At 37.9% G+C, this 26,649-nt stretch overlaps 1 protein-coding gene across 6 annotated transcripts in view; it reads left to right on the forward strand.

Annotated features, from left to right (window-relative positions):
- PHF14 (PHD finger protein 14) overlaps positions 1-26,649 on the forward strand; it is a 232,582-nt gene that overhangs the window by 39,082 nt on the left and 166,851 nt on the right. For all 6 annotated transcript variants that reach the window (XM_055347355.1, XM_019031603.4, XM_055347353.1 and 3 more), the window contains 2 exons: positions 2,799-3,586; positions 11,095-11,239. In XM_055347355.1, coding sequence (XP_055203330.1) covers positions 2,981-3,586; positions 11,095-11,239 — 751 coding nt within the window. In that variant the 5' untranslated portion in view covers positions 2,799-2,980. The remainder of the gene's footprint in view (positions 1-2,798; positions 3,587-11,094; positions 11,240-26,649) is intronic.

A 26,649-nucleotide genomic window follows, 5' to 3' on the forward strand; every position in this document is an offset into this window, starting at 1 on the left:
ATAGCACAGAGTCATTCTTTGATGACTAGGAAATTTTGTCTTTGCAGTCTATGGAAAAAATAGACAGCCAAGGACCTTGATTTTTCTCATTGTCATTATTACCCAGCTATGCTTGTAAATAAATATGGTTTATCTCCATTCCTCCAGTGCATATGTACAAAAAAGAAATAGTGACTAATCAGATGAAGAAGTTATTTTTCAGATATCAGAGAAAGATAAGATTTGATATATTGCTGATCCCTATAGAAAGATAAAATTTGATATATTGCTGATCCCTGTAGTTGGAGTCTGACTAATGTACTATATTTGGAAAATGAGGGGTTGTGTAAGCTATTAGGAGTTGGTTTTGTGGAAAAATGTCCATTCTTCTAATAATAGTTAACAAACATAAAACATTGAAAATTTTTTAAAAAATTGCTTTCTATTCAGGCATGGTTATAAATCAAAAACAGAATCAAGGAGTCTCAATTTACCTCTCATTTGAAAAAATAATTAATTAATTGGCATTGGCAACTACCAAAACAAAATCACAAAAATCTCTGACATTTTGTAAAATTTACCAAGTAATAGCAAAGTTGGATTGGTCTCGATTTTGATCAGCTACCCACACTTCTGCCCCAGTTAATCTTACTTTTGCGTCTGTCGTGAAGTTTTGATTGGTAAAATGCCTTCTAGAAGGTTGATCCAGAAGAAAAGTACCTTTTCTTTCATCTTCATCTCCTAGCTCTCTTAATTACGGCATTGCTTCCATTCTAGAGCCTAAGGTGTTTCAGTTTTCTTTAGTCAGTGTGCATAAAAAATCTTTCTGTGTCTTAGAAGTGTGTAGTCAACTCTGGTTATTATTTATTAAATCATAATTTTAAAATGTCAAGAGATTACTATTATTGTTATTTTTACCAGATGTGATTTTTCTTGGTAGGTTGGGTTTAATTGCTGTGAGTGGTTTACAAAATCATAATTTTCTTAATGCTTTAGAGACTGAAAAGAAGTCACTTGTTTGTGAGTAATATTGGGTCCAAACTCTTGAAATCCAAGAAGCTTAAAAATCCAAGTGTTTTGTAAGGTTGACACAAACTTACTTGATGGCAAAGCCTAACGGAACTGGTAGGAGTTTATTTGTAGTATTTATTTCTCATACTCTGTAAATATTTATACTTTTCTCTGCAGAAATAATGTTTGATTATAGGATAATACCATAGACTTCACTGGGGGTATTAGTGTAATATATGGTGCATGTTCCATGTTACCCTTGAAAATCTGAGAAATTATGAATTCTGAAACACATCTGGTTCTTAAAGTTTCAGATAGGGAATTGCTGACCCGTATGATATTGCTCTTGTATCTTATGCAAGGTTGTTTAGGATAAGAGTGTTTTTTTCAGAACAGTCCCAAGGAAGCTATGGATACCGACATGACAGTTGTGAGATTGATAATGATTTCATAGGGTCAGTCAGTATCTGTTAAATGTTAGTGTTTATTTTTTATGCAATTTTGCTTGCACAGGATGTTTTTGTTAGCAGTCATTTGTATGTGACTTGTGGGGTTCACTAGATACCAGATACTAATTACAGACAGCTTCCTTCAATTTTAGTGCTTAGTTAATTACAGAGGTTAAGCCTAGTTGAGTTAATAGAAATTAAAATGATGTGGAAACACTTTACTTTTTCCACCATTTTATCATTACCTTTTTCTTGGCTATAGGTGCAAAAAAATTCATCATCCTATGGATTTTACTGGCTAAGACTTGACTGGTTTCTTCCCCATCTCCTACTGCTCCCTGTCCTCTTTCCCTCCTCCCATTTATTTCTCGCTTCAAATATTTTAGATTGTTATTTACTTAATTGGGTACAAAAAGAATGATTACTGAGTAATTACTGAGTAATGATTACTGAGTTACTAAGTAGTGTTGGGTTGAGAGGGACTGGGCTGCCCTAGGCAGAAGTGGAAGAAACCTGCTAGAAAGCTTATAGTCCTGTGAGCTCTTTAATGTCTTCAGCCTAACTTTTTAGTAACCTCTGTGACTGCTCATTTTCAGGATGGACTGCTTTATTCATCAGTTTCTTCCATTCTAGAGCATATAGTAGTTACTGCATAGAAGTTTTGAAAGTGTAGTGACTCTTCTTTTATTGATATGAACAGTATCCTAATAAACAGGAAGATTGATAATTTCTCTTGCAACTTCATTTTTCTGTGCCATTGCTATTGTCTCTTTTCACCTGTGTTCTTGGTATTCCTAAAATTTGTTTGGTATATTAGAGTTGTAGTATAAGTTGACTGTCATAAATATTTATGCTTATTTTACTGGGTAAAGAGTAAAATAAATGAAGCAGTTTTATGGGTTAGATTTATCTTGTTTTGGTTTTGACTCAATACTTACAAGTCCATATAGTTTATAAAAGATGTTTAAGGGAGGAAGAATTTTGTCTGTATTATCAGTAAAATTAAAATCAAGTGCCCAATCTTAAAAGAAGCACATTTACTTTAAAAAATAATTGCCTTTTCAGTACCAAATATTGCCATATGACACAAAATAGTGCTTCTCTTTTTAAAGCATATTTTAATTTAGGGTTATATATATTCATCTTCATTAGCGCTATACTGAACTAAAACCATTGTATCAACTTCATTGATTTATTATTTGATCAGGTTGGGAATGTCTACCATTCTTTGACAAATTTGTTTATATTGTTTTGCAAATTATTCACAAATTTTGGTGGTTTCATTTGTGTCAGCGTTGTGTGTGTGTGTGTGTATGTATATACATATGTGTGGTTTTTTTTTTCTCATATTTTCAACAGATTCTGAAGGGAGTGGTAATGGAAGTGAAGATGCTTCAAAGGACAGTGGAGAAGGTTCCTGTAGTGATTCTGAAGAAAATATTTTAGAAGAAGAACTGAATGAAGATATTAAAGTAAAAGAAGAACAACTTAAAAATTCTGCAGAGGAAGAAGTACTATCATCAGAAAAACAATTAATTAAAATGGAAAAGAAGGAGGAAGAAGAAAATGGAGAAAGACCTAGAAAGAAAAAGGAGAAAGAGAAGGAAAAAGAAAAGGAAAAGGAGAAAGAGAAGGAAAGAGAGAAGGAAAAAGAAAAAGCAACAGTATCTGAGAATGTGGCTGCTTCTGCTGCTGCCACCACACCAGCCACAAGTCCTCCTGCTGTTAACACATCCCCTTCTGTTCCCACTACGACAACCGCTACAGAGGAACAAGTCAGCGAGCCAAAAAAATGGAACCTTCGACGAAACCGACCACTTCTGGATTTTGTGTCCATGGAAGAGCTGAATGACATGGATGACTATGACAGTGAGGATGACAATGATTGGCGACCTACTGTAGTAAAGAGAAAAGGGAGATCTGCATCTCAGAAAGAGGGAAGTGATGGAGACAATGAGGATGATGAAGATGAGGGAAGCGGGAGTGATGAAGACGAGAATGATGAAGGCAATGATGAAGATCATAGTAGCCCTGCCAGTGAAGGGGGTTGCAAGAAGAAGAAGAGTAAAGTTCTTAGCAGAAACAGTGCTGATGATGAGGAACTGACCAATGATAGCCTGACCCTATCTCAAAGCAAGAGTAATGAGGTAGATCAACCCAATTTTTATATCTGTCTGTCTGGGGAAAAGGGAATTCTTCTCTAAATCACTCTACACATTGTATTAAGTGGCTTCCTTGAAATCCTATTTATAGACGGCTGTGGGATGAATGAGCACCCTAACTGTAACATTTTTTCATTTGGCCAACAGACTTTTATTAAATATCTACTATTTGTCACCGTTCTCAAGGAGCTCACAATCTCTGTCCTCAAGGAGAAATATTTAGAGAAATATTTTTATATCCATAGACTTGGGAAATGACAAAGTTTTCCATTCTCCTTTTTATCCCTTTACTCCTTTGTTCACAGGACTGCTGAATGGTGCTGAGTGGATTATGAAAACGAAGGTCACCTTTCTTTCAACTTAGTTATGTCCATATCCATATTAAAATATAGGCCTTTAGAATGCCTTAGAGCAGGGCAACAGTCTAATGATTTTCTGAAACCTTTAGAGATTCGTTTTAAATATTAATTCCTTTACCAGTTGTAGCACTCATCATCTTTTTAGTCACCAAATCTTTGCTTTATGTGTATGGGACATACACATAAGTATGAACTATTTTTACATATATTTAGTAAATAAATTCTCTCTACAAAGAAATGGAATAAAAACCCAAACATTTCCATCATAAAACAGACATTTTTGTCATAAAACTGCAGTAATGGCTCAGTGCTTCTACTTGAAGTTCTACTACTGAAAGTTAGGTTTATCCATTGATCTCAGAGATGCATCATTCAAGACTCTTCAGTCAAACACATTTGTGTCTCTTTGTCTGTGTGTTTTTGTATATGTTTTTCTTCAAAAGAAAGATTGAGTTGTTGTCTTACATGTAGATGTATCTGTTACATCACATGTAGAACTGTAATAATTCTGTCATTTCTGTTAATGTGTTTATATTCACCAAAATTTATTTCTTTACCAAACACTTATTTTTTTCCATATCACTGAAGTAAGTTAAACTGGTAGAAAGATTTTTCCTCTTATGCTTTATTTGTTCTTTCACATTTTTCTGCCTACAAGTTTTACATAGCAGTGATTATCTATTTTAATTGCTTTGCTTAAAAATTTGGTGATTTCATTACCAAAATAATCTATAGCAGGCTGTGAGGTTATCAGTGGAGATGAGACAGCAGTTTATATTTGGATTATAAACGTTGGTTAACTTCTGAAACCAATATTTTATATGAAAAAATATTGCCTGCCTTCAATGTCATTCTAATTCTTATCTTTAAAGGAAAGTTGTCATTTGGGAAATAGTGTAATATTTTTAATGATATAGCACAGGCAGTTCCATATTATCAATGCTATCTTAAACAGGCATGGAAAAATCTAATTGTTTGTATTTAATTTAGGCATGCATGCAGTTTATGTTATAGCAGTTAATACTCTATATCTAATGAGTAAGTTTACTTTTGACCACATCACTTTCTTCATTTTTATTAGGTTGATATTCTTAGAAGTAGTCTAGCTAATGATAGAGGCAGTGTGGATTAGATTTATGCTAAAATGTGGGGGACACCTGCATGTGTTTAGGAATTTGCCACGTAAAATGTGTGTAGTATCTGTTTATTAAACCTGTACTTCATAAATACTGCCTAAGAGGTTGTAGACTAACATTTATGATGCATTTAAAGTCCATGTGTTGGTTGTTCAGTTTTTTTTCCCCACTAGAAGACACTTTAGTAAATAAAGGGACCTTTTATGTTTAGGTTAATAGTCCCAAACACAAACACATTCCAGGAATGAGATTCCAAAGTGCTTCTTCGAAAAGTGCCCATGTAGAAGAGATTATAAAAAGTTACTTTTTCTCCAGAATAATTCTACTTAAAAGCTTGAGTCATTTTCCCCTCAACTCTATTATTCAAGCTCTACAGTAATTTTTTGATGATTTTAGTTTATTTAAATTATGTCCCTCAAATTAGATAATTACATTTTAATTAAAAAACTAATCAATTGTGATTATTAGTTATATTTCTAGTTTTCTTATTTGTATGATCTTAATTTTGTGAAAAGATGATTAAAGCTAGTCCTTGTTGCCTGTGGCCAATGTTTGGGTCTTAATCTTCCTGGTTATTTTAGCTAGTGATAATTTCTGTGTCCAATACATAGTTAAGTATATATTTGATTATATTTGAAGTTTGATTTTCCCTGCTTTTACTTTGTTTTCAGAAACTACTTTGTAGTAGAGATAGGTGAAAATGTAGCTTTAGAAATACATAATAGAAATATATAATTATACCATATTTAGTTTATAAGCAGGCAGACATTTTTCTTAGCTGCTAAGTTCATTTGTAGCAAAATCATGACCTGAAACTTTCATAATTTTGAAGTTTCTTATGGGAACTTGATATTTATTTTAGCAGGGCCCTTTTATAATTACTGCTCTTAATGGCCTTAACATATGCTTAATGGCCTTAACAACATGCTGCAGATCCTGAAATACTCTCTAGCAGCGATTCTCAAACTGTTTTTTTTTTTTTTTTGAGACAGGGTCTCACTCTGTTGCCCAGGCTGGAGTACAGTGGCATGATCTCGGCTCACTGCAACCTCCGCCTCATGGGTTCAAGCAATTCTTCTGCCTCAGTCTCCTGAGTAGCTGGGACTACAGGTGCATGCCACCATGCCCAGCACATTTTTGTATTTTTAGTAGAGATGGGGTTTCACCATGTTGGCCAGGCTGTTCTCCAACTCCTGACCTCAAGTGATCCACCTGCCTTGGCCTCCCAAAGTGCTGGGATTACAGGCATGAGCCACCACACCTGGTCTCATTTTAAAATTTTTTAAATGTTTATTTTTTTTGAGACAGAGTCTCGCTTTGTTGCCTGGACTGGGGTGCAGTGGTGTGATCATGGCTAACTGCAGCTTTGATCTCCCAGGCTCAGGCAATTCTCCCACCTCAGCCTTTGGAGTAGCTGAGACTACAGGTGTACGACAATGACTGGCTAATGCTTTTATTTTTGATTATTATTTTTTTTTGGTAGAGATGGTATATCACTATGTTGCCCAGGTTGGTGTCAAATTCTTGACCACAAGCAGTCCTCCTGCTTCTGCCTTCCAAAGTGTTGGGATTACAGGTGTGAGCCACCACACATAGCCCCTTTACAGTTTTAAAAATTATTGAGGACAACCATTAATATTTGTGTAGATTATATCTGTTGATATTTACCATTTCAAATTAAAACTGAGGAAGCACACAAGTTATCAGATCCCATTTCATGTAGTGTCTGGAAAACTTCATGGTACTCCCATGAGAGAAAGAGTGAAAAAGACAAATAATGTCTTAGTATCATTATGAAAACTGCCTTTACCTTTTATACCTGCTGAAAGAGAGTTCACTGGACCACACCTTGAGAACTGCTGCTCTAGAACTGGGCGTTAGATAAACTGCATTTTCCGTAAACGGACACCTGTTTTTGTCAATAACCTTATGGCATTTTTTTAATTTAGTGCAGTCTGAAGAATCCCCTTGAAATGTGGTTGTATGTCTTTTTCAGCCGTTAATCTTGCAGCTTTGAGATTCCTTAAGATTATCTTGCCCTTTAGTTTTCTGAGGTAAGTTTTTTGGGGAAGGCAGTGTACTATTTTCAGAAATGGTTTCCATTTTCAAGATTTTGAAACTAAAGTTTTGCATGAGAATTAATCCATGACCGTAAATTATATCAATAGAATTGGCATTTTTGTTTTGTAAAAGAAAGGAGAGCTCTGTTCTCACAGAAAATATTTAAAATTAGAGACAGTTTGGATTTTGGATTACTGCTTTATAAATGTAACTTTATGTTCTTTGCTGAGTAGAATTTTTTTCCATAAAAGGCTCTGTTAAATATATTAGATGTCATGTTGAGAAATGGCAATTGTCACCTGATTTTTGTGGATTAAAATGTAAATATTTTGCCAAAATTTATAAATATCCACTTCTATTTGGGACTTCTAACTTATTAATCAGTTGCCTTTTTACACATTGCAAAATGAAACAAATTGCTCTGAGTCCTAAAAAAAGGTCAGTTCTGTAACATTTATAAATATTGAGATTCATGAGAATTTAACCTTTTCTAAAAACGTAGAGGAAGTATGATTGGTCAAGCTTTTTCTTACAATAATTTTTTCTTATCTTCAGGGCAGTAGGATTCTTTTAATTCTAATTTTACAGGAAATGTGCTGGAATTTCCATGTATTAAACACATGTGATTTAGATAAAATTTAGCCTATTGTATATATCATTTACAATCATATGTGGAATATATATATATCAATGAACAGTAAGTATATTTTAGAGCCTGTGGAGAACATTGATCAGTATTATCATTTTGGGGGTAAGTTTTAAATCCTGATGGAAAGAATGAAATAATTTACTATAAGTAGTGAGTGATTTATTCATATATTGTCATTTATTCTTCCTATAATTACATTGGATTCCGTTAAATTATTCCATGATAATAAAGTTATTTTCTAGGTGGTACTTTTTTGCCATTCAAAACCTATTTTCCTGATGTCTATTTTTATGTAAAACCATATTTTAGAAATTTTATGTTAAAAGCTTCAGCTTAACTACTTTCTCTGAAACCTTGAAAGATGATATACATCTTCAGAAATATACTAACAGTTGATAATAAATCAGGTTTTGTATTGATCTAATCATAAGTGTGCTTAAACTTGTGTTTGATCTGTTAAAACAGATCTAGCTGGGCGTGGTAGTACATACCTGTAATCACAGCTACTCGGGAGGCTGAGGCAGGAGAATCGCTTGAACCCGGGAGGTGGAGGTTGCGGTGAGCCAAGATCCCACCATTGCACTCCAGCCTGGGCAACAAGAGCGAAACTCCTTCTCCAAAAAAAAAAAAAAAGAAAAAGAAGAAAACTGAGATCCTAATTTTTTTTAAGGAGGATGTGTTACTTAGATTTTCCAGTTGAAACATTGTCTGCTAGCCATTTGGTTAGGGAAATATTTTATCTCTAGTTTTCCCTATTTCCCTCTTTGCCTTACATTTCTATTAAGAGCCTCAAGTCATGAGGATCAGAGGGCCAGAAACATTAGTTAATCTTGTTTTCTCTGCCTCTAAATGATAATAGATGTGGAGAGAAATTGGTGTAGAGATATGATTTAGGCATTTATGGTTTTTCTGAGCAAAATGGAAAAATAGGAAAATAGAGGAATTAGAACTGCATTTTGGTACAACTTTTTTTGACCCTTAGAAATTTACTTGTTTCCCATATGGGTAAACCTTTTTTCCAGGGCTGGTTAATTTTAATTCCACCAGAGAAATTACCACACAGTCCATAAAGACATGTAGTATCCTAATTTTCAAACTGTGATTTTTTGCTAAATTAGTTTCTAGTCTGTATTTTTTTTTTTTTTTTTAACCTAGATGTGGTATTCTAAGGAAAGTCTTTTTTGGACTTACCGTGGGGATGATATTTAAAGTAGTAGTGCTCATTGGAACTTGCAACTTTTCTTCTGGGGGTACAAGGAAGATCCTCAGTGTAATAAATTATCAGTTCATGTTCCTCTTTTTGAACCACCTTAACAAGAGATACAACGGAAAGGAAAAGGCATTGACCATTTATTGAGTGTCTAGTTTGTGCCAGGAACATTCTTGCCATAATATTGTTAATTCTTATAACCTCCTGAGGTAGATATTATTTTTATCGCCATTTTCCAGATAAAGAAATTACAGCTTCGAGGTTCAGTAGGGAATAAGCGAGAGGTGAGAAAGAAACTTACGAATGTTTGATTTCAAGTCAACTTTGAAGCATGGCTAGTAGTATGAAAATCTGGGCAGATTTTTGTTTGCTTACTCTGGTACTGTAAAACCAGATGAGTTTTCTTTAGGATGTTTTCAGTTTTATTTGCCAGCCATTTGTCAGCCCCAGACCTATTTTGTTTGGTTTTATAACACAGAGAAGAAGCAAAATACAGAACTTAGAAATACTAGAATTCTTAAGAGAAATGATAGTATATTCTTGATGATGTTTGCATTCTTTTCTGATTGTTTTACAAATCTGCCGCAATTTTAGATGTTATACACAAAGTATATTGGAAGAATTATTAATTGTGACCTTCAAGTGTATTCAAGTGTCACTTACAAATTGCTGTTGAAATGATGACTCCAAATGTTACTTTTGGATATTGGTTGAGTTTAAAAGAATATAAAAATATAAAAAATAATAAAATATATTTATGAAAAATATATATTGTGTATTGTATGAAACTAATGTATTAAATTTATTTCTGAATATTGTTAGGTTCATAAATAAAAATGTATGGACCCAAGTGCCATCTTTTATTATATGTAATGTTAAGCACAATCTATTAAATATGCAAGAATCATTTTCTTATTTAAAGTTTAAATCTATAATGCAGAAGGTTTAAATGAAAACAAGCAGACCCTCTTCTGAAATTTTATCTTTTAAATATTAGTTTATTAATACCTCTTCCTGTACTTTTTCTTTTTGAGACAGGGTCTTGCGCTGCCCCCCAGGCTGAAGTGCAGTGGCGAGATAATAGCTTGCTGCAGCATTGAATTCCTGGGCTCAAGTGATCTTCCCGCCTCAGCCACCTGAGTACCTGGGACTAAGGGCATGCATCACCATGGCCAGCTAATTTTAAAATATTTTGTAGAGACAGGATCTCACTGTGTTGCCCAGGCTGGTCTCAAACTCCTGGCCTCAAGTGATCCTCCTGCTTCAGCCTCCCACTGTATTTGGGATTACCGGCGTGAGCCACTGTGCCCATCCTCTCTTTTTATAGTATCACTAGCTAGATGTCTTTATTACCAGTTTACACTGGATATTTCTTGATAGAGACCTAATTAATAGAGTTCTCTGACCCTTCTAGCAGTTAGTCAGTCTGGATCCTTTTTTAGATTATTTTCTGTATCTCTGTGTATTCATATACCTACGCAGGCTCTCATGGATCTGTCTTACAGTAGTTTGATAATGCTGGAATTTCTGAATTTCCCAGTACTTAAGGAGTATAGAGTCCTTAAGTGTGCCATCACATACATACTTGCTTATATGTTATTTTGAATTGATTTTTTCCTATTTTGTATATGTGCGTCTTGTCTTCTCTAGGTAGGATTATAAGCTCCTAAAGTGTAAGAATCATGTCTTGTGCTTTTAAAACACATGTATAGGATCAATGATTACTTTGATTACTTGTGGATTCATTTTTCGTTTTTCCTAGTTTAAGGGGCAAAGCAGAATAGCAAAGCAGATCAAGAGTTGTTAGTTGCATGCGTGCTTTTTCATATCCTAGAGGAGAGAGAATACGAAGCTTGCAGAGAAGTGAAAAATTAAATAAGAGGGTGCTTATAGGGTTCTTTGATAAAGAGGTCAAGTATATATTTCTCAAATATAATGTACTTTGAAGTTAATGAAAGAATGGAAAATGGGGCATACATTTGGAAATGCGTATAATGTTTAAGTAATAAAGAATTTTAGTGATTTTTTTTTTTACTTTAAACGTGATTTTCTGATATATGTTAATATTTTACTATTAGGACTCGCTGATTCTTGAGAAGAGTCAAAACTGGAGCTCTCAAAAAATGGACCATATTCTGATTTGCTGTGTTTGTCTGGGAGATAATAGTGAGGACGCTGATGAAATAATTCAGTGTGACAATTGTGGCATTACAGTCCATGAAGGTAATGTTGCTTTCTTTTCTCTCTTTTTAGAAATGGCTGACTGTGGCTCTTTTACATTTGTACTAAGGTGGTTCTACAATATTTCATGGTGTTTCGGTTGAAATAATGCTAAATCATCAAAGTATGGATGCTATTTTTCAGGTTATCTTTTCTTTTATTTTGAGATGGAGTCTCACTGTGTCGCCCAGGCTGGAGTGCAGTGGCACAATCTCGGTTCACTGCAACCTCCACCTCCCAGGTTCAAGCGATTCTGCTGCCTCAGCCTCCTGGGTAGCTGGGACTACAGGCACCCACCACCACACCTAACTAATTTTTGTGTTCTTTTTTATTTTATTTTTATTTATTTATTATTTTTGAGATGATGTCTCGCACTGTTGCCCAGGCTGGAGTGCAGTGGTACTATCTCAGCTCACTTCAACCTGCGCCTCCTGGGTTCAAACTATTCTGCCTCAGCCTTTTAAGTAGCTGGGATTACAGGCACGAGCCACCACGCCTAGCTAGTTTTTGTATTTTTAGTAGAGATGGAGTTTCACCATATTGGTCAGTCTGGTCTTGAACTCCTGACTTCGTGATCCACCTGCCTTGGCCACCCAAGGTGTTGGATTACAGGCGTGAACTACCGCGCCCGGCCAATTTTTGTGTTCTTAGTATAGATGGGGTTTCACCATATTGGCCAGGCTGGTCTCAAACTCCTGACTTTAAGTGCTCCGCCTGCCTCAGCGTCCCAAAGTGCTGGGATTACAGGCGTGAGCCACTGCACCTGGTCCCCTGGTCATCTTAATTAAAAAAAAATTTTTAAATAATGAAAATATAAATGCTATATGAAAATCAGTATTTCTTTAAAGGTCAGTATTCTGGTATTGTATTTTATGGTACTATTTCTTGTTTTTTTTTTTAAATTTTTAAATTTTTAAATTTTTTTTTTTTTTTTTTTGGTAGAGACAGGGTTTTGCTATGTTGCCCAGGCTGATCTTGAACTCCTGGCCTCAAGCAATCTGCCTGCCTCGGCCTCTCAAAGTGCTGAGATTACAGGCATGAACCAGTGTGCCAGGCCTTATTTCCAGTTTTTTTTTTTTTTAATTTTAAATTTTTAAAAATTATTTCTAGTTTTTAAATAAAATTCAGAAGTAGGAAAAAGTTGACTATTTTAGTCTGATAGAAAGCATTCTTAAAAAACTTATATTCTATCAATTTTTTGTAGCTTCTTCTTTCATAGTTGTATTTTTATTTTTGAGACAGAGTCTTGCTCTTGTCCAGGCTGGAGTGCAGCGACGCAATCTCAGGTCGCTGCAACCTCTGCCTCCCAGGTTCAAGCAATTCTCCTGCCTCAGCCTCCCAAGTAGCTGGGATTACAGGTGCCTGCCACCATGCCTGGCTAATTTTTGTATTTTTAGTAGAGATGGGGTTTCACCATGTTGGCCAGGCTGGTCTGGAATTCCTGGCCTCAAGTGATCCACCCGACTCAGCTTCCCAAAGTGCTGGGATTACAGGCATGAGCCACCGTGCCTGGCTGACAGTATGTATTAAGAGCAAAGGGCTGAGTGCAGTGGCTCACGCCTGTAATCCCAGCACTTTGGGAGGCCGAGGCGGGCGGATCACCTGAGGTCAGGAGTTTGAGACCAGCCTGGCCAACATGGCGAAACCCCATCTCTACTAAAAATACAAAAATTAGCCAGGCGTGGTGGCTTATACCTGTAATCCCAGTTACTCGAGAGGCTGAGGCAGGAGAATCACTGGAACCCAGGAGGCGGAGGTTGCAGTGAGCCGAGATGGTGCCACTGTACTCCAGCCTGGGCGACAGAGGAAGACTCTGTCTCAAAATTTAAACAAACAAACAAAAAAAGGCATTCTCTTACATAACCACATAATTATCAAAGTCAGGAAGTTAGCACTGATGAAATACTGTTTTATCTAATTTATATAGATTGTATTCAGATGTTGCCAATTGTCCCAACAATGTCATTTCTAACAAAATCAAAGCCAGGATCATGTATTGCATTTAATTGTCATGTCTGTTTAGTCACCTTTAATGTGGAACAGTCCTTGAGTTTCTGTCTCATAGACATTTTTAAATATATAGACCAGTTTTTTTTATTTTGGTTTGTTTTTACAGAATGTTCCTAATATGATTAGATTTGGGTTATATGCTTTTGGCCGGAATACCACGGAAGTTATATAGTGTTCTTAGTGCATCGTATTAGGAAGCATATGATATTTATTTGTGCAGTTACTGGTGATATTACTATTACTTTTTTTCTCAGTTTTATTGCATAAGCCTACCAATTTAGAATACTGGTGATATTTTGATCACTTGGTTGAGAGGGTGTCTTTCTGGTTTATCTGTGGTAAAGTTATTTTTTCTTACCAATTAATTATTATTATTATTATTATTATTATTTAATCAGGGCTGTGACTACCACAAAACGGTATTTCTATGGCCTTTCTCTTACCTGCTTTTCTGGTATTACAGCCCTTGTCCCAAGTAATTCTGGGAGTCTGCTGGACTTGTGGGACTTTGCATGATCTGTGATTCTCTAGCTAATGCTCTTGTCTTCATGTGGAGCTGCCCTTTTTTGCTGCTAACACTCACTGTGGGAATATCTCCAGTTACTGTTATTCATTTATATTTTTAGTAATGTTTGTTGAGTGCCTTCTATGTGCTTGGTATTCTGTAAATTTTAGGCATATGAAATAGAATGTGCACATTGTTGACCTGGTGGAACTTAATGTCTGGAGAGACAGGCAGTAAACAAACCAATAAATATCTCTTAGTTGGTGGCCCAGATTCTGAAGAAAAATGAAGTAGGACAAGGAGTATAGGAATGCTATGTGTGAGGGTGGTTGGGTGAGTTGCAGAAGTTTGTATTTGTAAAAGTTGATAAGGGGCTGGGTACAGTGGCTCACGCCTGTAAATCCCAGCACTTTGGGAGGCCAAGGCAAGCAGATCACCTGAGGTCAGGAGTTTGATATCAGCCTGGCCAACATGGTGAAACCACGTCTCTGCTAAAAATACAAAAATTAATCCGGCATGGTGGCACGTGCCTGTAATCCCAGCTACTCTGGAGGCTAAGGCAGGAGATTTGCTGGAACCTAGGAGGTGGAGGCTGCAGTGATCCAAGATTGCGCCAGTGCACTTTGGCTTGGGTGACAGAGGGAGACTCTGTCTCAAAAAAAAAAAAAAGTTGTTAAGGGAAATCCACTCTGATAAGGGGATATTTGAGCAGTGACCTGAAGGAAGTAAAGGAGCAAGTCATGTAAATATATTAGGAAAGAGCACTGCAAGCGGAGGGAGTAGTGAATGTAAAGATCTCAGCCAAGCACAATGGCCCACGCCTGTAATCCCAGCACTTTGGGAGGCTGAGGCGGTGAATCACTTGAGGTCAGAAGCTCAAGGCCAGCCTGTCCAACATGGTGAAACCCCATCTCTACTAAAAATACAAAAAATTGGCTGAGCATGGTGGCATGTGCCTGTAGTTGTAGTTACTCAGGAGTCTGAGGCAGGAGAATGGCTTGAACCCAGGAGGCAGAGGTTGCAGTGAGCTGAGGTCGAGCCACTGCACTCCAGTCTGGGCAACAGAGTGAGACTCCATCTCAAACAAAAAGATCTTGAAGTGGTAGCATGCTTAAGAGTGTTTGTATAATGGCACAGAAGTTTGTATGGCTAGAACTGGGTGAGCAAGCTGGTTAGTGGTGGGAGTAGAGATGGGAGTAATCCAGCTGGGGTCTTGCAGATTCTGGTACTGATTTTAGATTTTATTATTGTGTCCGGAATTGGTGGGTTCTTGGTCTCACTAACTTCCAGAATGAAGCCGTGGATCCTCGCGGTGAGTGTTAACAGTTCTTAAAGGCGGTGTGTCCAGAGTTTGTTCCTTCTGATGTTCGGATGTGTTCGGAGTTTCTTCTTTCTGGTGGGTTCGTGGTCTCGCTGGCTCAGGAGTGAAGCTGCAGACCTTCGCGGTGAGTGTTACAGCTCATAAAGGCAGCGCGTACCCGAAGAGTGAGCAGCAGCAAGATTTATTGCAAAGAGCGAAAGAACAAGGCTTCCACAGTGTGGAAGGGGACCTGAGCAGGTTGCCACTGCTGGCTGGGGCAGCCTGCTTTTATCCCCTTCTCTGGCCCCACCCACATCCTGCTGATTGGTCCATTTTACAGAGAGCTGATTGGTCCGTTTTGACAGGGTGCTGATTGGTGTGTTTACAATCCCTGAGATAGACACAAAAGTTCTCCAAGTCTGCACAGAGCACTGATTGGTGCATTTACAAACCTTGAGCTGGACACAGGGTGCTGATTGGTGTGTTACAAACCTTGAGCTAGACACAGAGTGCTGATTGGTGTATTTACGATCCCTTAGCTAGACATAAAGGTTCTCCAAGTCCCCAGCAGATTAGCTAGATACAGAGTGCTGATTGGTGCATTTACAAGCCTTGCGTTAGACACAGAGTGCTGATTGGTGTATTTACAAACCTTGAGCTAGACACAGAGTGCTGATTGGTGTATTTACAATCCCTTAGCTAGACATAAACGTTCTCCAAGTCCCCACTAGACTCAGGAGCCTAGCTGGCTTCACCCAGTGGATCCCGCACCAGGGCCACAGGTGGAGCTGCCCGCCAGTCCCATGCCATGCGCCCGCATTCCTCAGCCCTTGGGTGGTCGATGGGACTGCGCCACAGAGCAGGGGGCAGCACTTATCAGGGAGGCTCAGGCCGTGCAGGAGCCCACGGCAGGACGGGTAAGGCTCAGGCATGGTGGGCTGCAGGTCCCGAGCCCTGCCCCGCAGGGAGGCAGCTGAGGCCCGGCGAGAATTTGAGAGCAGCACCGGCGGGCCAGCACTGCTGGGGGACCCGGTGCACCCTCCACAGCTGCTGGCCCAGGTGCTAAGCCCCTCACTGCCCGGGGCTTACAGTGCCCGCCAAGCCCATGCCCACCCGGAACTCGCGCTGGCCCGCAAGTGCCTTGCACAGCCCCGGTTCCCGCCCGTGCCTCTCCCTCCACACCTCCCCGCAAGCTGAGGGAGCTGGCTCCACCCTCGGCCAGCCCAGAGAGGGGCTCCTACAGTGCAGCTGCAGGCTGAAGGGCTCCTCAAGTGCGGCCAGAGTGGGTGCCAAGGCCGAGGAGGTGCCAAGAGTGAGCGAGGGCTGTGAGGGCTGCCAGCACGCTGTCACGTATCATTATGATGGATGTGGGAAGCCATAACATGGCTTTTGAGCAGAGGATTAATATGGTTTGATTCATGTTTTGGAAGGATCACTCAGACTGCTGGGTTGGGAGTAGACTGAAGTGAATCTAAGGTGGGAAACTAGGAAAATATTTAGGAGACCATTGCAATTATCTAAGAGAGGAATTGGTTTTGAGGTAGATAGTAAAAGTTTGGTTTTAAACTCTGTTTATGTAAGATGTTAGGACTAGAAGTTTAAATTTGGGACTTATCAGCCTGAAGATGTTATGCAAAGACGTAAGACTAAATGCTTGTAACAAAGTCATCCTAGTACTTTAGAGGAGATGGGGAACACATGGCCAGTGAGATATGAGAACCATGGGTGATGACCCAGAGAAAACTGTTTCAAAAATAGAGTCAGTAAATGTGTCAAATAATGTTTTTAAGAGTGGGAAATCATCCTAATTCAATGCTGGACTTTAAGTACACCACCAGGCAAGCTATCCCAGAGGTTATTGAAAAAAAAAAAACTAATTGATAAAATGTTTATGTCACATGATTCATTAAATAAATATAAAATACACAGAAGCAAGGGGAAAGATAGAGGATAAGTTAACACATTTAGGCTGGGGTTTAAGTAGGATAGAAGGACCACACTACCTAAATAAATCCTGGGGTACATAGTGTCGATATGTTTTGGCTTATCAACCTTCTTTGCTAATGCTGCGGTTGTGAGAACCAGAGCCCACAAGATAGGTGCCCGGGGCCAAAGATAGGCACACTCTCAGGAAGATACAGGAACAAGTATGCCTGGTCATGGCGTTAGCTCTCCAGTTAATCTACTCAACAGCCATAGGTTTTATTTGTATTTGTTAGTGGACAGAGTAGGTATCACCAATGGGTGGCCAAATTAAGGCCTCAGGAATATTGAGTTCTAAGTGTCGCATATATATTTAATGTATTCTGACTCTTTGGTGCCTTTTGCATATTTGCCTCAAGAATATTAGATACATCTTGGTCCTTCTGTCCCTTTCTGTCTGTATTTAATGCATACGTGCTTTACTTACTTTTTATCTATACATACACATATAAGTTTTATTGATCTCATTTTGTTTCTGTATAGTAGAGTTTAATATCCTCAAGCAGAGCAAAAACACATTATAACTGAGAATATATCACTGAATTTAGTAACATGAGGGTCATTGGCCATCTTGACCTGAGAGAGTTCAAAGTGAGAATAAAAGAAGGGAAAGTGCAAAAAGTGACCAAATGCAATTCCTGTGATGAGTTTTTATATAGAGAAGCCAGGAGATGGGACAAGGGCTGTGAAATTGAGGGAGGGTTTTTTTCTTTCTTATTTTAGATGCTGTATTAATTATCTGCTGCAGTGGAACAAATTATCCCAAAACATAGCAGCTTAAAACAACAAATATTTATTATTTCACATGATTTCTAAGGGGTAAGAATCTGGGAGCAGTTGGTTGGGTTGTTCTGGCTTAGAATCTCTCATGAAGTTGCAGGTCAAAGCCATAGCCTGGGCTGTAGTCATTTTAAGGTTTGGCTGGACCTGGAGGATTTGCTTCTAAGCTAAGTCAGATAGTTGTTGGTAGGCTTCAGTTCTTTGATGGCTGTTGGCCAGAGACCTCAGTTTCCTACTGCATGGACCTCCCTCATAAGCTGCGTGAATGTCTTCATGAAGGGCAGCTGGCTTCAGAGTAAGTGATCAGAGAGAAAGAGACGGAAGCAGTTGTATCAGAGTGCTAGTATATTTTATAATCTAATATTGGTAGTTCATACAACTATTTCTGCCATATTCTGCTGTTCACACAAGCCAACCCTAGTCAGATGTAGGTGGGGGCATTCTAAGAGTGTAAATACCAGGAGGCACTGATTATTAAGGGCTATCTTAGAGGCTGCCTACCACATGTGCAGAGATTATATAGCATGTTGTGTGCTGATGGAAGTGACCCAGTGGAAAGGGAGAATTGGTGATATAAGGAAAATAGTGAGGAAAGAAGGGGAAACAATTGCTGGAACAAAGGTTTTGAGTGCAAGATTAGAGGGGATGAGATCCAGTACCAAGTAGAGAGATTGAGTAGATAAGAGTAACCATAGTAATTAGGGAAAAAAGGATATATGGGTTCAGATGTAGCTAGGTTGTTAGATGTGGTAGTTGGAGCATGTGTAAGTTATTTTTAAAATGTTTCTTGTTTTCTCAGTGAAATAGGAAGCAAAGCCATTAGCAGAGAGTGGGGACAGTGGGGAGTTAGAGATTTGGGGAGGCAGAGTTGTATAAATTTATTTGGGAGAATAAACTGAATAAGGAAATATATACCTAAAATATATATGTATACACACACACACACATATATATATATACACACACATACACAGCAATAAGACCACTTGATATTAGTGGTAATGAATATAAAGGGCTCATTAATATAAATATCATATTTATATGAATATGATATTAGTGGTAATGAATACTGTTACTGAGAAAAGTAAACATGGTTGAATATATGTGTATTTTTCTTCTCCAGGTGTGGTTCAGATTCCTGGGAGTAGGTAAAGAATATGTTAACTCAGGAGTAGCAGCTACTTTGGCAGTGTTTGTTACATTGATCACTGATGATCACAAACATGTTACTGCTGCTTATATCCATGAATGTCATTGCTGATGTGTGATACAGTCATGATGAGTTCTGTCAGTTCTGGTGATTCTCTTATGATGCTGAGGGCACTATCTCTGTTTTTCTCTGCTTGATTATAATGCTGAGTACCATCTCTACTTCTTAAGTCATTCTTAGGTCTACTTCTTAGATTGTGGTCATTGACTATGGATGTATTTTTTTAGGCCAGCACAGTAGTTTTGAGTAATTGAATTGGTTGCTAACATTTAGACATTGGGAAATCTTACACATTTAGGATTTCAAGCTGCTTTTGCAAAGTTCTGGTGGCACTAGGGTTTTTTGCTGTTGTTGTTGTTGTTAAGTGATGGGGTGCCCCAGGCTTGCCTCAAACTCCTGGGCTCAAACAATCTTCTTGTTTCAGCTTCCTGAGTAGCTGTGACTAAAGGCATTAAAGGCATATGCCTGCCCTTGCAGTAGTTTTCACTTTCTTCTAGCACAATCTGCTGGAGCTGAATAAGGCTGCCCCCTGCTAGTAAGGCCTGTGGTCTCCAGTTCACTACAGTCCTCTCTCAAACCACTTACTCATTTTTGTTAGTTGCCTAGTCCCTGGAGATATTTGAATATATAGTTCCTTATCTGCTTTGAGGGTACTGTCTCTTGTTGCTGATATTTGGGCTGCTGATGCCTTGTGGTCTCAGTGTCTCACATCTATAATAGTAAAGCAACTCTTTTACTATAGCTTTTACTTTAGGACACAAGCTTGAGTCCACTGGGGACTAGTTCCATGTACATTTCAAAATGAACCTCGCTCTCTATTTTGTTGTTTTTGAGTCATGTTTTGCTCCTTGGACTCTTAACTTAGGATGAGTTCTTTCCCAGTAGATTCATTGTTCAGATAAACATAGATTTCTGTAAGGGCACAACATTAGTTCCACTGACGTGCTTACAGCTATTAAAAGTTCATAATACGACCCCTGCTTCAGATGAATAGCCTCGGTACTGGAAAATCTACCTTCTTTCCAAAGTAGCTTTGATTTTCAGAAACATTTAAAAAGTCTGAATCAAGGCAGACAAATGAGATGATCAAGCTGAGTGGTAATGCCAATTAAGTCAACAGGATGTTGTGTCTATATAAAGTCATGTAACAACTCTTCTTGTGTAATTGATTTAACTGACTTTGATGGCAGTCCAAGTTATAAATATTTTTGAGACTTTGCTAATGATAACTCATTTAATTCCTAAAACTAATTCATTAGAATTGGAGACCTATTTTTGTTACAGAGAAGGAAGAAAGTAGAGAAGGAGAGGGAAATTGATGCATAAATAGGGAAGCTGAATAGTCTTTGACCACTTTAGGTGAATCTTTATTTTGTATAATTAATTTGTTGATAGTAGTTTGAATTCTGTGAACTTTATATATGTTCCAAGTAAAGATGCAAAAGATGCAAAAAGGTCAAAAATACGTTTTGACTTAAAAAATTACGCTACTACTTTCATCCTCTAGTTTAAATAATTTCCCATTTCCCTTTTTAATTTTGGAGTTTCTGTTGTATGATTGATTTTGTATGTTGTATGATTGGACTTTCTGTTGTATGATGTGGAGTATCTTTTCATATGCTTATTTGCCTTTTTTTTTTTTTTGAGATGGAGTCTTGCTCTGTTGTTCTGGCTGGAGTGCAGTGGTGGGATCTTGGCTCACTGCAACCTCTGTCTCCCAGGTTCCTGCGATTCTCGTGCCTCAGCTTCCTGTGTAGCTGGGATTACAGGCACACACCACTACACCTGACTAATTTTTTATTTTTAGTAGAGATGGGGTTTTGCCATGTTGGCCAGGCTGGTCTCAAACTCCAGACCTCAAGTGATCCACCTGCCTTGGCCTCCCAAAGTGCTGGGATTACAGGCGTGAGCCACTACACCCACCCTTATTTGCCTTTTGTGTATCTTCTTGGATGAGGTGTCTATTCAGATCTTTTGCCCATTTTTAAAAATTGGTTTGTTTTCTTATTGTTAAGTTTTAAGAGTTCCTTGTATATTTTGGATAACAGTTCTTTATCAGATAGGTCTTTTGCAAATACTTTCTCCCAGTCTGTAGCTTGTCTTTTTATTCTCTTGAAGGTATCTCTCACAGAGCAGAAGTTTTACATTTTAATGGAGTCCAACTTATAAATTATTTCTCTTGTTTATTACGCTTTTGGTCTTGTATCTAAAAAGTCGTTACTATGCCTGAGGTTATCTAGATTTTCTCCCCTGTTATTTTCTAGTTTTATAATTTTTTAATTATAAATTTTCTTAATTAAAAATTTAAAGATTTTTATAATTTTGCATTTCACATTTGGGTCTGAATTAATTTTTGTTACGAGTATACGGTCTGTCTTGGAATTCATTATTTTGCGTGTGTGTGTGCAGTTTTTCTATCACCATTTGTTAAAAAAGCTGTCTGTGCTCCCTTATATTGCCTATGCTCCTTTGTCAAAGATCAGTTGACTATATTTCTTTGGGTCTTTTTCTGGGCTTAGTTTGTTCATCAACTGACCTATATATCTATTCTTTGATTAATACCACACTTTCTTGATTACTGCAGCTTCATAGTAAGTCTTGAAGTTGAGTAGTGTTACTCCTTTGACTTGTTTTTTTTCCTTCAATATTATGTTAGCTCTTCTGGGTTTTTTGCCTCTCCATGTAAACTTTAGAGTCAGTTTGCAGTATCTACAAAATTACATCCTGGAATTTTGATTGGGATTTATTGAATCTATAGATCAAGTTGGGAAGAAATGACATCTTGACAATATTGAGCTTTTTTATTCATGAACATAATAAACATTTATTTATTTAGTTCTTTGATTTCTTTCATTAGAGTTTTGTAGCTTTCTTCATAGAGATCTTGGCAATATTTTGTTAGATTTATATCTAAGTATTTTATTTTTTGGGGGGTGCTAATGTAAATGGAATTTTGTTTTTAATTTCAATTCTACTTGTTCATTGCTTTCATAAGAAAGCAACTGGCTTTTGTATATTACGTTTGTATGCTGCAGTCTTGCTATAATTGCTTTTTAGTTCCAGGAAATTTTTGGCTACTCTTCCAGATTTTCTACTTAGACAGTCATGTCATCTGAAATTTTTATTTTCTTTCCAGTGTGTATATTTTTATTTCCCTTTCTTGTCTTATTACCTGATGTTGAAAGCAGTACTGACAGAGAACATCCTTGCCTCATACCTCATCTTTGTGGGCAAGCTTCTAGTTTCTCATCGTTAAGTATGATGTTAGCTATAGGTTTTTTTTGTAGGGTTTCTTTATGCTCTAGTTGAGGAAATTACTCCTTATTTCTGTTTGTGTTTTTTTTTACTTGTTTGTTTTGAGACAGAGTCTCACTCTGTTGCCCAGGCTGGAGTGCAGTGGCTCAATTTCGGCTCACTGCAACCTCTACCTCCTGAGTTCAAGGGATTCTCCTGCCTCAGCCTCCCCTAATGTGTATAATTTTAAAAGGTGCCTCGAGATTCCTCATGCAGGAGATGGGAAGGATCATCCTTTGAGAGACATTGGTTTAGAAGAAAGTAAAAATGGGGGGATAAAAGGAACTCTACAATGTGGACGATGTCATGCTGGAGCTTAGACAGCCACAGGTATAGGTCAAGGGGGGAGCCAGAGCAATGTAGAATGAAGTATGGTTCCTGGTATAAGGCAAGTATCAGGTTGACAGTGAGGTTTCTAAAAATTAAGACTTTTTATTTTATTTATTTATTTTTGAGACAGTTTTGCTCTTGTTGTCCAGGCTGGAGTGCAATGGAGCAATCTTGACTCACTGCAACCTCCACCTCCTGGGTTCAAGCAATTCTCCTGTCTCAGCCTCCCAGAGTAGCTGGGACTACAGGCATGCGCCACCACGCCCAGCTAATTTTTTGTATTTTTATTAGAGACGGGATTTGTCCATGTTGGTCAGGCTGGTCTTGAACTCCCTCGCCTCTGGTGATCCACTCGCCTCTGCCTCCCAAAGTGCTGGGATTACAGGCTTGAGCCACCGCTCCCGGCCAAAAATTAAGACTTTTTAATCCTCTTAATAATGGTTAGGGCAAACACAGGAAAGAAGAGGGAAAAATGAAATGCTGATGACAAAAATTAATGGTGTGAGCACCAATAGAAGGTTGAGGGTCAATGCAGATGGAAGCTTGGGTAGTATCTGCTAAAGAGATGTGCTGCCTCTTGCTCCAGCTCTTCTACTGTCTTCAGGGTGATTTTTCTTTCTTTTTTTTTTGAGACGGAGTGTCGCTCTGTCACCAGGCTGGAGTGCAGTGGCATGATCTCCGCTCACTGTAATCTTCGCCTCCCAGGTTCAAGCGATTCTCCTGCCTCAGCCTCCCAAGTAGCTGGGATTACAGGCGTGTGCCACCACACCCAGCTAATTTCTGTATTTTTAGTAGAGATGGGGTTTCACCATGTTGGCCAGGATGGTCTTGATCTCCTGACCTCGTGATCCGCCCGCCTTGGCCTCCCAAAGTGCTGGTGCATATCTGTTCATATTATTTTCTGCTTAAAATCAGTCCCTTAAAAATAAAGTTCACACTAATAGCAGGACTCTCTGAGATCCCATACCCTGACCATTTGAATGACTTGTGTTTTTCTCCAGTGTTTGGGGGCTTTCATATATGCTTTTCCTTTTACCCAGATTCCTCTTGTTCCACAAATATAACCTAAATACATAGGTGTTAAGCCAGTGTTTACCATTTGTCTTCCTGTTATTTGGAGATTTGAAAAATCTTATTTTTAATTTTATTTTTAAAGATTTTATTGTGTATATTTAAGGTATACAATGTGTTGTTATGGGATACATATAGATAGTAAAAAGGTTACTGTAGTGAAGGAAATGAACATATCCATCATCTCACATAATTACCCAATTTTTAAAAAGTTTACCAAGTCCATCCTTCTGCAGAAATTACCCATTTTTTTGTTTTTGTGACAAGAACAGCTAAAATTTACATTTAGCATGAATCCCATACACAGTACAAGTTTATTACCTTGAAAAATCTTAATTCATTAAAATATTCTTAATTATAAGTGACATATGAGTAGATATGTAAAAATAGTTATGCTGTCTGTCTCAACTCGACTTCTCTTTGCATAGGGAATCACTGTTAACAATTTGGTATGTATCTACCCCATCTGTTGTACCTTGTGTACCAGGGGTTTTTTAACTTTATTTTATTATGTAGATATATGTCCATTGTGGAAAACATCAGTAGAAATAAGCTAAGAAAACATCTCCCAGTTGGGCTTGGTGGCTCACGCTTGTAATCCCAGCACTCTGGGAGGTTGAGGTGGGTGGATCGCTTGACCTCAGGAGTTTGAGACCAGCCTGGGCAATGTGGTGAAACCCTGTCTCTACAAAATACAGAAAAATCAGCCAGGTGTGGTGGCTTGCGCCTGTAGTCCCAACTACTTGAGGGGCTGAGGCAGAGGATCGCTTGAGCCAGGGAGTTCAAGGCTGCAGTGAACCAAGATCGCACCACTGCATTCCAGTATGGGCTACAGAGGAAGACTTTGTCTCAAAAAAAAAAAAAAAAAAAAGAAAAGAAAAAGAAAACATCTCTCATAATCATACCACCTAGAGATAAATATGCTTAAAACTTTAGTGTTTGTTCTTCCAGGCTTTTTTTTTTTTTGGTTGCTTGCTCATACATATACACAAATAGATATTTTTAATTTAATAGCCAATAATATGCACACTCTTCTTATCATCTGTATACCTCTATTGTCACTATGGTTTCTCCACACCCCACGGGATCCATTCAGGTACCATGAGTTGCACTTGTGTTATATCTCTTTAGTCTCCATTAATCTAGAACAATTTTTCTGCCATTTTGTGGTATTCATGATGTTGACATATTGAAGAATCTTAGTTTTTATGATGTCATATTGAATATCTCTCAGTCTGGATATATCTGATTGTTTTCTTGTGATTAGATTCAGTTTAAATTTTTTTTTTTTTTTGTAAGAGTATTTTGCTGGTGTTTAGTTCCCATTATATCACATCAAAAGACGTATAATATGGCTGGGTGCGGTGGCTCATGCCTGTAATCCCAGCACTTTGGGAGGCCGAGGTGGGTGGATCACTTGAAGTCAGGAGTTCGAGACCAGCCTGGTCAACATGGTGAAATCCCGTCTCTACTAAAAATACAAAAATTAGCCTGTAATCCCAGCTGGTTGGGAGGCTGAGGCACAAGAATAGCTTGAACCTGGGAGGCGGAGGTTACAGTAAGCCAAGATTCTGTCACTGCACTCCAGCCTGGGCAATAGAGCGAGATTCTGTCTCAAAAAAAAAAATGTATAATGTCAATTTATTGCATTATTGGTGATAGTTTAGGTGGTATCAACCACAGACCTCTTAATTTTAAAGGTTTTTTTTTTCTATTTGTAGTTAATGATAAATCTGTGGGGTAATAACTTTGAGACTTTGTTAATATGCCATTCTCTAGCAACTTTCCACTTAAGACTTTTAGCATCCTTGTCAAAGTCACTGATTACAATTACACTGATTACATATGTAGGCTGCAAGATGGAAATTTGCTGATTCCAATTCTAATTCCTCCTACATTTATTAGGAAGCATTTACTGTGTAAAGAAATTCTCTTCCCCTTTTTTTCCTTTTCAGTATTACTGTGAGCTCATATGTTATAATCTATTAACTGATTGCTGTTTCTGATACTTATTACATTGTCCAAATTTGACCAGTGAGAGTCCTTTAAGCAAGCCCTTGTGTATACACAAACACTTCTCTCTCTCTCTCACTCTTTCTCTGTTTTGTCCACCACTTTTCTGTCTCTACCTCTAAATAAATTGGATAAATCCCAAGGATATTTTTCTACAACTTGCTTTGTTTCACTCATCTGTTAATTCTGTAATTCTTCTCTCATGTCAGTGTATATGGGATATTTCATTCTTTTTAATGATACATAGAATGGCTCAACCATAATGTACTTATTTTTTTGTTTCAAGTTTTTCACTTATATATAGTGCTGACAAACATGTGCCATGTATATATATGTAATAATTTCTGTGGGATAGATACCTAGAAGTAAAAATTCTTTCTTTTTTTTTTTTTGAGATGGAGTCTCGTTCTGTCGCCAGGCTAGAGTGCAAAGGCGAGATCTCGGCTCACTGCAACCTCTGCCTCCTGGGTTCAAGCGATTCTCCCGCCTCAGCCTCCTGAGTAGCTGGGACTACAGGCATGCGCCACCTCACCCGGCTAATTTTTGTATTTTGAGTAGAGACGGGGTTTCACCATGTTGGCCAGGATGGTCTCGATCTCCAGACCTCGTGATCTGCCCACCTCGGCCTCCCAAAGTGCTGGGATTACAGGGAAGTAAAAATTTCTTAGTCAAAAGATAAGTGTATTTAAACTTCTAAAAACCATTTCCAGATTGACTACCAAAAAGACTGTACTAATTACCAACAATGCACAAACTACTTGATAACATTGCATATTTGTAAATTTTCTTTTATCCTTTTGGATATAATCTCTTTATTACAGTGTGCATTCACCTTATTAAGAATGAAGTTTGGCATCTTGTGGCCATTTGCCACATTTTGTTTTCTGTTACTTGCGTGTCATTTTCTTAGTCATTTC

The sequence above is a fragment of the Gorilla gorilla genome, chromosome 6 (assembly GCF_029281585.2).
Source record: "Gorilla gorilla gorilla isolate KB3781 chromosome 6, NHGRI_mGorGor1-v2.1_pri, whole genome shotgun sequence".
Lineage (NCBI taxonomy): Eukaryota > Metazoa > Chordata > Mammalia > Primates > Hominidae > Gorilla > Gorilla gorilla.